The sequence below is a fragment of the Myotis daubentonii genome, chromosome 2 (genome assembly GCF_963259705.1).
Source record: "Myotis daubentonii chromosome 2, mMyoDau2.1, whole genome shotgun sequence".
NCBI lineage: Eukaryota > Metazoa > Chordata > Mammalia > Chiroptera > Vespertilionidae > Myotis > Myotis daubentonii.
The window spans coordinates 163,907,895-163,920,223 of record NC_081841.1 but is presented as its reverse complement, the minus strand read 5'-3'; the positions used below and the strand labels follow the sequence as shown (position 1 = coordinate 163,920,223).

The 12,329-nt window shown below is 43.7% G+C and overlaps 1 protein-coding gene across 2 annotated transcripts in view; it reads right to left on the bottom strand.

Annotated features, from left to right (window-relative positions):
* Nucleotides 1-5,597: 5,597 nt before the first annotated feature.
* Nucleotides 5,598-12,329, bottom strand: part of SLAIN1 (SLAIN motif family member 1) — a 57,792-nt gene continuing 51,060 nt past the window's right edge. For both annotated transcript variants that reach the window (XM_059684914.1, XM_059684915.1), the window contains 2 exons: nucleotides 8,778-9,060; nucleotides 5,598-6,689 (listed from right to left, as the gene is read on the bottom strand). In XM_059684914.1, the coding sequence (XP_059540897.1) occupies nucleotides 6,614-6,689; nucleotides 8,778-9,060 (359 nt within the window). In that variant the 3' untranslated portion in view covers nucleotides 5,598-6,613. The remainder of the gene's footprint in view (nucleotides 6,690-8,777; nucleotides 9,061-12,329) is intronic.

The following is a 12,329-nucleotide window of genomic DNA, read 5'->3' as shown; positions in this document are numbered from 1 at the left end:
GCATTTAGTTAATTTACATATAAAGTAATTCTTGGTAGCTGTGTACGTATTGTCATTTTATTCATTGTTTTCTGACTCTTTTGTACTTTATCTTTTTTTCTTCTTCTTGCTCTCTTTGTGATTTGATGATTTTGTGTGTGTGTGTGTGTGTGTGTGTGTGTGTGTGTGTGTGTGTGTGGTATGTTTAGATTGCTTTCTCTTCATCTTTTGTGTAATTACTATAGGTTTTTGCTTTGTGGTTACCATGATGCTTATATATAATAACATATTTATAATAGTCTATTGTAAGTTGATAACAACTTAGGTTTGAATAATTACTAAAGCTCTGCAATTTTAATCCCCCCCAACATTTTATGGTTTTAGCTGCCATTTCACATGTTTTTATATATTACCAAAATTATATTTGATATGAACTGTTTTTTCTTTATTGTATACACTAATCATTAGCTTTCTTTCATAAAAATATACTAGTGGCCCAGTGCATGAATTCGTACACATTTGAAAGGAAATTAATTAGAAGAAATATTTTAAAATCGCCATTCGTCCTTTCTCTATAATAGAAGTGTCAACCAAATTCACAATCGACAATGACAGAAACACATGCATGCGTTTGGCACCAGTGAGAGCTTTATATGTATCATACATGCACGAGTCAACTTAGCCTTTTATATACGTAGAATAAACTTGCTTAATTAGAACTGCTTTCTGATTTAGCTAAACTTTTTCCAGCCCAGTGAAACACCCCAACTTCTCTTTCAGGTAATTGTCAGCAACACAGCAGTAAATATCAACACTAAGCAGGTTATTATTGTAGATCACACAGTGTTTGACTATATTCTGCGCCGGGAGAAAACCTGAAGTCATTTTCAAGATCCACCATTTCTTACTTCTTTTCAGTCAGGTCAAATTTCTAAGCTTCCTAAATCTCCATTTTTTGGCTAATGAAAAAGAAAATAGGTTTCTCCTATCTACCTACTCCAGGACTTCTGTGAGGATCAAATGAGATGAGGCATGGAAAAACGCTTCACAAACATTTGGTTAAAGTGTAAAATGTTTACACCTGTATTCCTGGAACTCCAAGGAGGCTAGTTGCTAGGGAGAGGAAGCAGGCCATTGCTACATGACATCATTACCCGGCCCCCCCAGGGGCCGTTTCTGGGCTGGGCTATGGGCTGCATTTTGCACCATTGGGTCTCGGCAGCGTCGGCTGTGACTTGGTGGGCTGTTGCTCTGGGGTGGTGGTGGGGCCTGTATCCCACTTGGGAGAAGCCAAGTGTTGCTTTCTGGGCTCCAGGTCTGCAGTGCCATTTCTCTGTGCATGTCACAGCAGCTCCTGCATTGAGCATCTGCCCCCTGGTGGTCAGTGAGCATCATAGCAACCAGTCGGAAGGTGGGAAGGACACTTAGCATATTAGCCTTTTATATAGATAGACTAGAGGCCCGGTGCACGAAATTTGTGCACTGGGGGGTGGGGTTCCCTCAGCCCAGCCTGCCCTTCTCACAGTCTGGGAGCCCTCAGTGGATGTCCTACTGATGGCCACAGTCTGGCAGCAGAGGCTAGGAGCAGGCGTCCCGTGTGTGTGTGTGTGTGTGTGCATGTGTGTGTCTGCTGGGGCCTGCCCCCAGCCATGCCACGTAGGCTCGAAGCAGTTGCCGTGTGTGTGTGTGTGTGTGTGTGTGTGTGTGTGTGTGTCTGCTGGGGCCTGCCCCCAGCCACGCCACGTAGGCTCGAAGCAGTTGCCGTGTGTGTGTGTGTGTGTGTGTGTGTGTGTGTGTGTGTGTGTCTGCTGGGGGCCTGCCCCCAGCCACACCATGGAGGCTTGGAGCAGGAGCCCCTCTGTGTTGATTTCTCAGGCTCCTGGCCTCCACTGCATGTTGTACTCTCCCTTGAGCTATGGCCAGGATGGGGGTGCTGCTTGCAAGCCAGGCTTTCCCAATCCCAGGTTTCCATGGCAACCGGGGAGCAGGCCCAGCTTGGAGCTGCCCGCAGGCCAGGCTTGCTCTCCTGCTCCCGGATCCCCATGGCGACCAGGGAGCAGGCCCAGCTGGGGGCTGTCCACAGGCCGGGCTTTCCTGCTCCCGTTTCAGGCCCAGCTTGGGGCTGCCTACAGGCCACACTTTTCTATTTACTGATGGCCCGATCACCACAGCGACCCAGGGCACAGCGGCACTTTCCTGCTCTCCAATAGTCATAGGGTCCCAGGTGGGGGCGGGGCTTAGCAGTGCGGGGCTTAGGCGGCACAGGGGTCCCAGCTGGGGGCTCAGGTGGCACACAGGGGTCCCGGCTGGGGGTGGGGCTTATGCCCCACTGCCCAGGGCTGCACATGGGGCCCGGATGGCAGCTCGCACTGTCCTGCCCTGCCTGTAGTATAGGATAGAGGCCTGGTGCACAGGTGGGGGCCAGCTGGTTTGCCCTGAAAGTGTCCCAGATCAGGGTGGGGGTCCCGCTTGGATGCCTGGCCAGCCTGGATGATGGGCTGATGGCTACAGCTGGTCACACCCCCTTCTGGGTGGGGGTCCCCACTGGAGTGCCTGGCCAGTCTGGGTAAGGGGCTGAGAGCTGTTTTCAGGCTGGAGGGCAACTTAAGCTCCCAGCCTCTCCTTTTTTTCTTTTTTTTCTTTTTATTCTGGGATTTATTTACCTTCTATAGCTGTCACTGGAGCTGAGAGCCGGCTCCAGCTCTGAGGGCTGAAAGCAGGTTTCTGGGTCTGTTTGGCTTCTATAATTGAAACTCTGTTGCCATCACAGCAGCTCTAAGCTCTGAGGCTGAAGCTGGCTGAAAGCAGGTTTCTGGAGCCTGTTTAGCTTCTATAATTGCAATATAGTTGCTTAGAGTGCAGCTCAGAGCTGGGCTGCGGCAGGTGGGGAACCTTGGCTTCCTCCATCGCTGGAGCAAGCAAGCCTCCTGTTCGCTTCAGCTGCATGGCTGCCGGCCGCCATCTTGGTTAGCAGTTAATTTGCATATCACCCTGATTAGCCAATGGGAAGGGTGTCAGGGTTATGGTCAATTTGCATGTTTCTCTTTTATTAGATAGGATGGCTTGTCCTGCTCAAGTTGAAGGGCAAAATTTCTCATACAAGATTAAAAAAAATTGAACTATAAACTGTTGAACATCAAAATGATAAAGGTGTGACTTTAAAATGTGTATCATAAATCTAAAAGAAATCTGATACAGCTACTTAATGTCAGAAAAATCTATCTCTCTGTGGTTTTTAGGATATCAATGTAATCAATTTCTGAATATTAATCCTGATACTTTACTGAATTCATTTTTTAGTTCTAGTTTTTTAGAGGATTCTTTAGAGTTCTCTCTATATGATGTCATATGATCTGTAAATATTGACAGTTTTACTTCTTTCTTTCCAATTTGAATGCCTTTTATTTATTTTTGTCTAATTACTGTGGTTAGGACTTCCAATGCTATTTTTTGTTTCTTCCTCATTCAGCCTTGGAAGATTATATGTTTCTAGGAATTTATCATTTTTGGGGGTTGTCCAATTTGTTGGCATATAATTGTCCATAGTATATTCTTATAATCCTTTGTATTTCTGTGGTTTCTACTGCATTCCTCTTTAAAATTTATTGTTGAACGTATTTCAGATGTCCCCTTTTTTCTCCAGTGAACCCCTCCACCCCATATTCACCTCCACCCCCAGGCCCTGTTGTCTGTGTCCATGGGTTATGCATATAAGTTCTTTGGTTAATCTCTTCCTGCCATCCCTCACTGCCCCCCTTTCCTCTCAGATTCATCAGTCTGTTCCATGTCTCTGGATCTGTTTTGCTCATCAGTCTATTCATTAGGTTCCACATATAAGTGAGATCATGTGATACTTATCTTTCTCTGACTGGCTTATTTCACTTGACATCTGCTATCATTTCTCTTTCATTTCTGATTTTATTTGGGCCCTCTTTTTTTCTTGACAAATCTGGATAAAGTTTTATCAATTTTGGTTATCTTATCAAAGAACCAGCTCTTGGTTCCATTGATTTCTTCTATTGTTGTTGGGTTGGGGTGTTTTTTTTTTACTCTATTTCATTTATTTGTTCTGATCTTTGTTATTTCCTTCCTTCTACTCACTTTGGACTGTCTTTGTTCTTTTTATAGTTCCCTTAAGTATTAGATTATTTACTTGATATTTTTCTTGTTTCTAGAGGTAGACCTGTATTGCTCCAAATTTCACCTAGAGGGCTGATTTAATAGATCTGGGGAGGGCTTGCGAACCTGCATTTCTAGTAAATTCCCAGGAGAGGCTGATGCTGATGTGGGGATCACACTTTGAAAACCACTACCCTAAGGCATCCGTTGTATGCAACATTTTAAATTCTCTCCTATGCACCTAGAATAACTGTTAAGTAGGAACCTAGGGAGAGTTGTGACAATAGGTAAAAGAGGCCATGAAAGCTTCAGGACTCAGTCTGTCTCTTTGGCTCCAAGTCTTTGTCCAGGTGTCAATTCCTTAATGTGAGCTACCCGGAGGAGTCCACTTATTAGTGTGATCTCTCCCCATCTCCAGATTCTCAACTCCTCTTACTTTGATCTTTTCTCCTTCTCTCCCATAGCACTTAGGCCCTAACATACTGTGATTCACTTACTTGTTTATGGTTTACTGTCTCTCCCCCCAATGAGACTATAAACTCTAAAATGCAGGGATTTTTGTTTTTGATTCCAAGGGCTGAACAGACTTTTTTTAAAAAAATATAAATGAAACATGTGAATTGAAAATGAATTGGATCCTTTAACTTCCTCAGCAGAATATAAACTCATTTAAAAAAATGTACTAACTTAAATACACGTGTTCATAGGAAGAGAGCATTGTGGGGAAAACAGAGTTTTGAGACTGGGAACAGCTGGGTTCAGAAGCCAGCTTCACCATTTCCTGGCTGATATGTACACAAGGTTAATGTCACATTTCTAGGGCTCAGTGCCTATACTTTTAAACTTGTGACAACATTGATGATTATTAGAATTAGACAAATGTATACAAAATATCTAGCACAGTCTTGTCACTAAATAAGTGCTTATTGCATACCACTTCCCCCTTGATACCTCTCCTCCTCTAGCTCACACTTCACTTAAAGTACAAGCTACTTTAAAGCCAGTCTTTTAATTTTGGATAGAATTCTATCTAAAGGCACATTTTTTAAAAAAAATTTCCAAGGACTTTAAGCAGAACTCTATTTTTAAACATTAAAACCTTTGCATCACCTTTCCATAACTGTACCTTCAGATGAAAAGTCTTCCAACAACTATCAAATATAATGTAGAATAATGATAATATTTTGCTGATACTGAGAAAGTATTTCAAGTTCAATCCCCACAAAGTATTAAAATCTCCCCTGGTCATGTTCATACATAAATGTGTTTCTGGGCAACAGGCTACTTGAGTTTTCTAGTAGCCCTTCTAAATAGGACTAAAACTAAACCTTACAAGTATTTTAGAAAAGGAAATAAATTTTACAAATGTGGATATTCTATCTACCTGCTTTAGCTATAAATGCCCTGCATGAGAACATAGCAACAATGACCACATTCACGACTGTGATGAGATATATATATGGTATGCATACATTTATGCTGCACATTCATACATGACCTGATATTGCTGAAATAGTCTTTATTTCTGAACATTCCAAAACAGCAGTGTACACAGTAACAAATATTAAGTCATATACCATAAGAAAAGCATTCATTAGTGCAAATGGGTTTTGTAAAAGGTCTATCAAAAAGATTTATTTGCTTTAAAATGCATTCATTTCCAGAAGCATTGTTAATAAAACATTACAGTTTCATCCTCTGTAATAAAGTATTGAAAATCGATGGTGGTATAGTAGCAAACATTGCCGGTATTAAGTGCAATGAGCTTGTGATGCCTTTATAAATATGAAACCCATGTGTGACAATAAATTAACAAGAAAAAGACGAGACCATTTAACTTGCTGTCTGGCTACCTCCTTGCAATGCTTCAGATTACACAGTGCTCATTCAACACAAAATTATGTCTCTGAAACTGTTTGGTGGATTTTTGCTGATATATCCTCAGAGTTAAAAAAATAGTCCCTTACCACAAAAATATTTTTATGGCACAAAATTTAAGTTGTTCCATAGTGGTTCACGTAGGTGTAAAAAGAAATAGGCACAAAAAAATAAAATTCCTGTAAACTATATAAAAGTAAAGTTCAAAGCATACATTGATCGAACATATTTGTAAATATGTAATGTATTAAAACACAGAACATGTACTGGGAAGATGTTTAGAACACGTAAGTAAATTGAACAAGTTACTTTAAAAACTCATATGGCAAAGAAAGCATTAATGATACATCTCAATTCTCTCAAAAAGTGTTCAGGTATGTAGCAGTTCTACAAAAACTTTCTAGATCTAAGTGTCGCAATACTGCAACCATGGATTTGAGAATGCTGCAGTATCTCAGGCAAATATTTAAGTGCAATAATTAGTCTCTGGTGATTGGTTCATTAAAAAACAATGCAGTAAGTATGTTAAAATGCAAAAGGGAAAGAATATCCTGACATCCACTGTTACCCAGCCAGCTAGGTAATACAACCCTCATTTCCACTTCTTTCCCGTTCTTCAAGGGTACGTAAAACTGCGTCAGTAGCAACCATCTCTCCAGTTTCCGTCCCTCAGAGTGCTGAGTGAAGACAGAGGCTTTGGAGGCTGAAGGAAACTATAAAGGTGAGAAAAAGGAAACAGAGTGTTAATAACCCTACGGGTCACCCTAGCCGGTTTGGCTCACTGAATAGAGCGTCGACCTGTAAACTGAAGGGTCCTAGGTTCAATTCCTGGTCAAGGGCACATGCTCAGGTTGCGGGCTCATCCCCACTAGGGGGCGTGCAAGAGGCAGCCAATCAATGATTCTCTCTCATCATTGATGTTTCTATCTCTCCCCTCCCTCCCTCTCTGAAATCAATAAAAATATATTATATATATAAAAAAATAACCCTACGGGTCACGTTGCTTCCTTTCATTGGCTCCTCCAGTCCTGACAACCTGTTGGCACTTCCCCAAGTGAGTCTTGTGTTCAACACTCTGGAGCTTTGCAACATGCGCGCCTGCTAGAAACCCAGTGCTCACCACAGTGCTATGTACTCTGCGTGGGCATGAGAAAAAAATGATCAATACCCTTAATGTATAAAACACACTTTAATCAGAAAGAAAAAGGTAAACTCAATAGAAAAAAAAATGGCCCCCAAACAGTTATTTCATTGATTATAAACAGCAAATTAACATAAATTTTTAAAAGCATGCTTTTATTGACTTTTTATAGAGAGAGGGAGAGGGGGAAAGAAACATCGATGGGGTACCTCCCATATGCACCCCAATCAGAGACCCATAACCTGGGAATAGAACCGAGACCTTTTGGTGCATGGGATGACACTCAACCAACTGAGCCACACTGGCCAGAGCATAACATGAAGAAATTTTAAACCTTATGGATAATCAAACATTTGCCTATCAGATTGGCAAAGAATTAATTCCCAGTGTTTTCCAGTTTGGGAAAACAGACCCTCACAAATAGTCTGCTAGTGACAACCTTTCCAGGAAGCTAGGTTGGAGACAAATAGATGGTCCTATTTACCTATACAGTATGTGTCAAATAACCTATGTATGTTCTATTCAGCCATAATCACAACACAGCTCTGCATTTACTAGGGGAGAATTTATTTAACAAATATACACCAACGTTATTTCTATCTGGGTAATAGGATTCTAAATCAGCCTTTATTTTCTGTGTTTTTCAATAGTTTCTGAATTTGTTTCTGATCTGAACACCTATTACTTCTAATCAGAAAATAAAAAAGCAAAACTATTTACACATACCAGTGCATAAAGAAAAGTTGTTTCCACATCCCTTTCAAACGTGTACTGATTCCCTCCCTCTCCTCCTTCATATATTCTTTTCTTATAAAGTTGTTTACATTTACTGCCTCCATTGTTTCATCTTCCAAGCTCTCCTCAACCCACTTTTACAGAAATGTTTAACCATAAAACACTCCAGGATATCTAAGTTCAAGAAGGGTACCTCATGACTATGAGTTCATCTAAAGTGTGTCCTGCAAGTAATCTAGAATTGTGGAGTGGGGAGGACTGTTACCTGGACCACAATGAACTTACACAAGCTAACAAAACTAATTATCACTAAGATGTTTTTTTAACCATGCATGTGATGGGAAGGTATATGTGTGCACATGCATGCGTGCCTAACACAGTTGGGCTCATTTTGATAGGAAAATTGACTCATAAAACATTTGCAATCCTACTCTGTGCTGGACAAACCGCTTGCCACTAGGGACATATAGCAATGAAGCAAAGATCAACTACCCCCCCTTCAGGAAGCCTGCATTCTAGTGAGGAGAGTCAGACCACATTATAAACTAATAAATGGAGTAGGAGAAGAAGGGAGAGAGAGGGAGGAGGCCCTGCAAATAACTTCAAGGAAGGAAAATGCAGGAGTTCTGGAGGTGGAGCTTTCCTGGTAAATTAAAGCAAACAGGGCATCAGGGTGAAGTGTTGAGGGAGGAAGGAAGAAGATGAGATCAGAGAGAGGAAGACTTGACCACACAGGGACACCCACACCCATCACTTTCCAGAGGGAGGGGGACACAAGTCAGGCCAAAAGGGTAGCATGGCCTACTATTAGGGTTAGACTGAGGCCAAGAAAAAGGCAAGATGGTGGCAGGAGCAGCTTCTGATTTAAAACTGCAAATGAAGTAATGTAGACACACTGCTTGACATTGGGGATGAAGACTCTTACCTTCTGACAGGTTGTGCAATTTTGCTACGAGGCAGGTTACTCCCATTTATTGCCAGTGAAGGTCTTGGAAGTGCACTGCGGCCCATGATCCCAGAAGTGGTAGCTTTGTTTGGTGTGGGGATTCCAGTGTTGGAATATAATTGTAAGCCATTGGATAAAGACGTGTTAGTGCTGCCTTGAACAGTTGGGCTCACATAGGCTGTGGCTTTAAGAGGCTGTCGGACAGACACAGGGAAATGACCCACACTGTGGATTCTGTGTTGAAGCTGTCCTGGTGATGGAACTAGAAGAGAAAATGATGTTCATATGAGACAAAATTTCTATCACTATCCAACTTCAGAAATGTTATATTTTTAAAAAGCCTATATTAAGATATATGTATATATAAAATGGAACTTTTAATATGTCTATATAAAATGGAATTTTTAATATATTATATATAATTGTACTGCATTATACAATGTTGCCAATTGACAGAAGACTCTGTTAGTATTGGAAAATCTAATCATTGACTTTTTAGAGAAACATTGATTTGTTGTTCCACTTATTTATGCATTCATTGGTTGATTCTTCTATGTGCCCTGACAAAGGAATCGAGCCTGCAACTGAGCTACCCAGCCGGGACTAGAAAATTCTAATTCTTGACAAGAAAGTCTTGTATTCTATCAATCAGCAGCTTTTTGAGTGCCTAACTATATTATATTATTACTAGAGGCTCAGTGCACAAAATTCATGCATGGGTAGGGTCCCTAGCCCTGGCCAGCAATCAGGGCTGATAGGGGCCTTCTGGCTGCTGGCTGGGGCCTCCCTTCATTCCACACTGCCCCCTAGTGGTCAGTGCATGTCATAGCGAGTGATTAAACTCCCATTCTCCCGGTCATACTCCCAAGGGGACACTTTGCATATTAGCCTTTTATATAGAGAGAATAATATCCTATCTAATAAAAGAGAAACATGGTAATTAGAGTACGACTGCTACCCTTCCCATTGTCTAATCAGGGCGATATGCAAATTAACTGCCAGCCAAGATGGCGGTAGGCAGCCAGGCAGCTGGAAGCGAACATGAGGCTTGCTTGCTTCAGTGGCGGAGGACTCCAACGTTCCCCGCCAGCCTTGCCGACCTCTGAGCTTGCAGTTTGAAATATTGTAACAAATATAGAAGCTAAACAAAACCCCAGAAACCAGCTTTCAGCTGGCCGGGATCTCAGAGCTGGAGTTGATACTGTGTTTCAATTGCAGAACCCAAACAAACCAGATACCTGCTTTCAGCAGCGAGGCCTAAGAGCAGAGCTAAAGCTGGCCCAGAATAAAAAGAAAAATAAAAAAAGGAGCAGTTGGGAGCTTCAGTCACCCGCCAGCCTGAAAACAGCCCTCAGCCCCTCACCCAGACTGGCCAGGCACCCCAGTGGGGACCCCCACCCTGATCCAGGACACGCTTCAGGGCAAACCAGCCGGCCCCCACCCATGCACCAGGCCTCTACCCTATATAGTACAAGGGTAATATGCCTCCCAGCACCGGGATCAGCGGAACCATGAGGCCTCCCAGCACTGGGATCAGCGGAGCCAAGAGGCCTCCCGGCACCGGGATCAGCGTGACACGGGGCAGTGCCCAAACCCCCGATGGCCCTGCAGCTCTGTGGGTGACAGGGGGCGGGGCCACAACCTCCCTATCCGCCCTGCTCTGTTCATGACAGGGGAAGGCGCCCCAACACCCTGATCAGCCCTGCTCTGTGTGTGACGGGGTAGAGCCATAATCTCCCCATCGGCCCTGCCCTGAGTGTGACAGTGGCGGCGACCCAACCCCCTGATCGGCCCTGCTCTGTCGGTGATAGAGGGTGGTGCCCCAACCCACTGATCCTCCCTGCTCTGTGTGTGACAGGGGGCGGTGCCCCAACTCCCCTATCGGCCCTACTCTGTGAGTGACAGGGGGGAGCTCCCCAACCCCCTGATCGGCCCTGCTCTGTGCGTGACAGGGTACAGAGCCCCAACCCCCTGATTGGCCCTGCTCTGTGCGTGACAGGAGGTGGCACTGCAACCTCCCCCTCGACCCTGCCTTGAGTGTGACAGGGAGCGGTGCCCAACCCCCCAATCGGCCCTACCCTGAGAGTGACTGAGGGTGGCATCGCAACCTCCCAATCCACCCTGCTCTGTGGATGACAGGGGGCGGCGCCCCAACTCCCCAATCGGCCCTGCTCTGAGCCCGACCAGGGGCTGCACCTAGGGATTGGGCCTGCCCTCTGCCACCCGGGAGCGGGCCTAAGCCAGCAGGTCGTTATCTCCTGAGGGGTCCCAGACTGGGAGAGGGCACAGGCCAGGCTGAGGGACAGCCTCCCCCCACCGAGTGCACAAATTTTTGTGCACCGGGCCTCTAGTATATATATAAAAGCCACGTGACCAGAACGCCAAATGACCAGAACAACCAGTAGCTTTGACGTGAACTGTGGCCCCAACCCAGCAGGGCATTATCTCCCGAGGGGTCCCAGATTGCGAGAGGGCACAGGCCGCCACTGTCACACTCAGAGCAGGGCCGATGGGGAGGTTATGGCTCTACCCCGTCACACAAAGAGCAGGGCCCGTGGGGGGGGGGGGGGGTTGGGGTGCCGCAGCCCATCACACACAGAGCAGGGCTGATTTTTGTGCACCGGGCCTCTAGTGTTATTATATTCTAAGAATAACCTCCTTTTCTTTAACAATTTTAAGTTCTCACAGGACAATTTCTTCCTTGCTTGGAAGACATTAGAATTTCTTGATTGTTACTTTGAGGAGGATTTCATGAAAATACAGGGATAATTTAGCTGTTATTATAGAAAGGAAGACAGAGGTGGCATCAGTAAGTAAAAAGTACAGCTGATTACATATATACTTCCTAAACAGTTTTCATCATAACATTTACAGTTTGTGGGGAGAATAAATGAGTTACTCTATATGAAGCCTTACAAGGCATCTGGCATGTCATAACCACTAAGTGAGTGCTAGCTATTATACCTTGATAAGGACAGCAAAATCTATAAAATGAAAAACTTCTCAGAGCAAGACTCTTAAAAGCTTCACTAACGTACTGGCCCAACAGAGCATATCATTTCACATTAAGAAACTGAACTGTTTGGCAGAAATTTTTTTAGTTTTATAATTCTTTTCTCCAATGGAAAACTGAATCACAAATTTAACGGAAATTTATGCACATAACTCTGCCTATTGTTTGCTAACTTTTCCAGCCTTTGCTGCCTCGTACTTACCATTCAGTTAAACAGGGACATACCCTATTTTCTAAAACATTTTAGCTGATTTTGAACTTAAGCATAGAATATACAATAAATATCTTTTTGAAATAAAAATAGGATGGGAGCAAAAGAAAATGTCTATAAAGTTTTACTTGATACTAGAGGCCCAGTGCACAAAATTCATGCATGGGGGTAGGGAGTCCCTCAGCCCGGCTTGCACCCTCACAATCTGGGACACCTTAGGGGATGTTTGACTGCTGGTTTAGGCCTAATCCCTCCTAAATCGGCAGTTGGACATCCCTCTCGCAATCCGGGAACGCTGGCTCCTAAC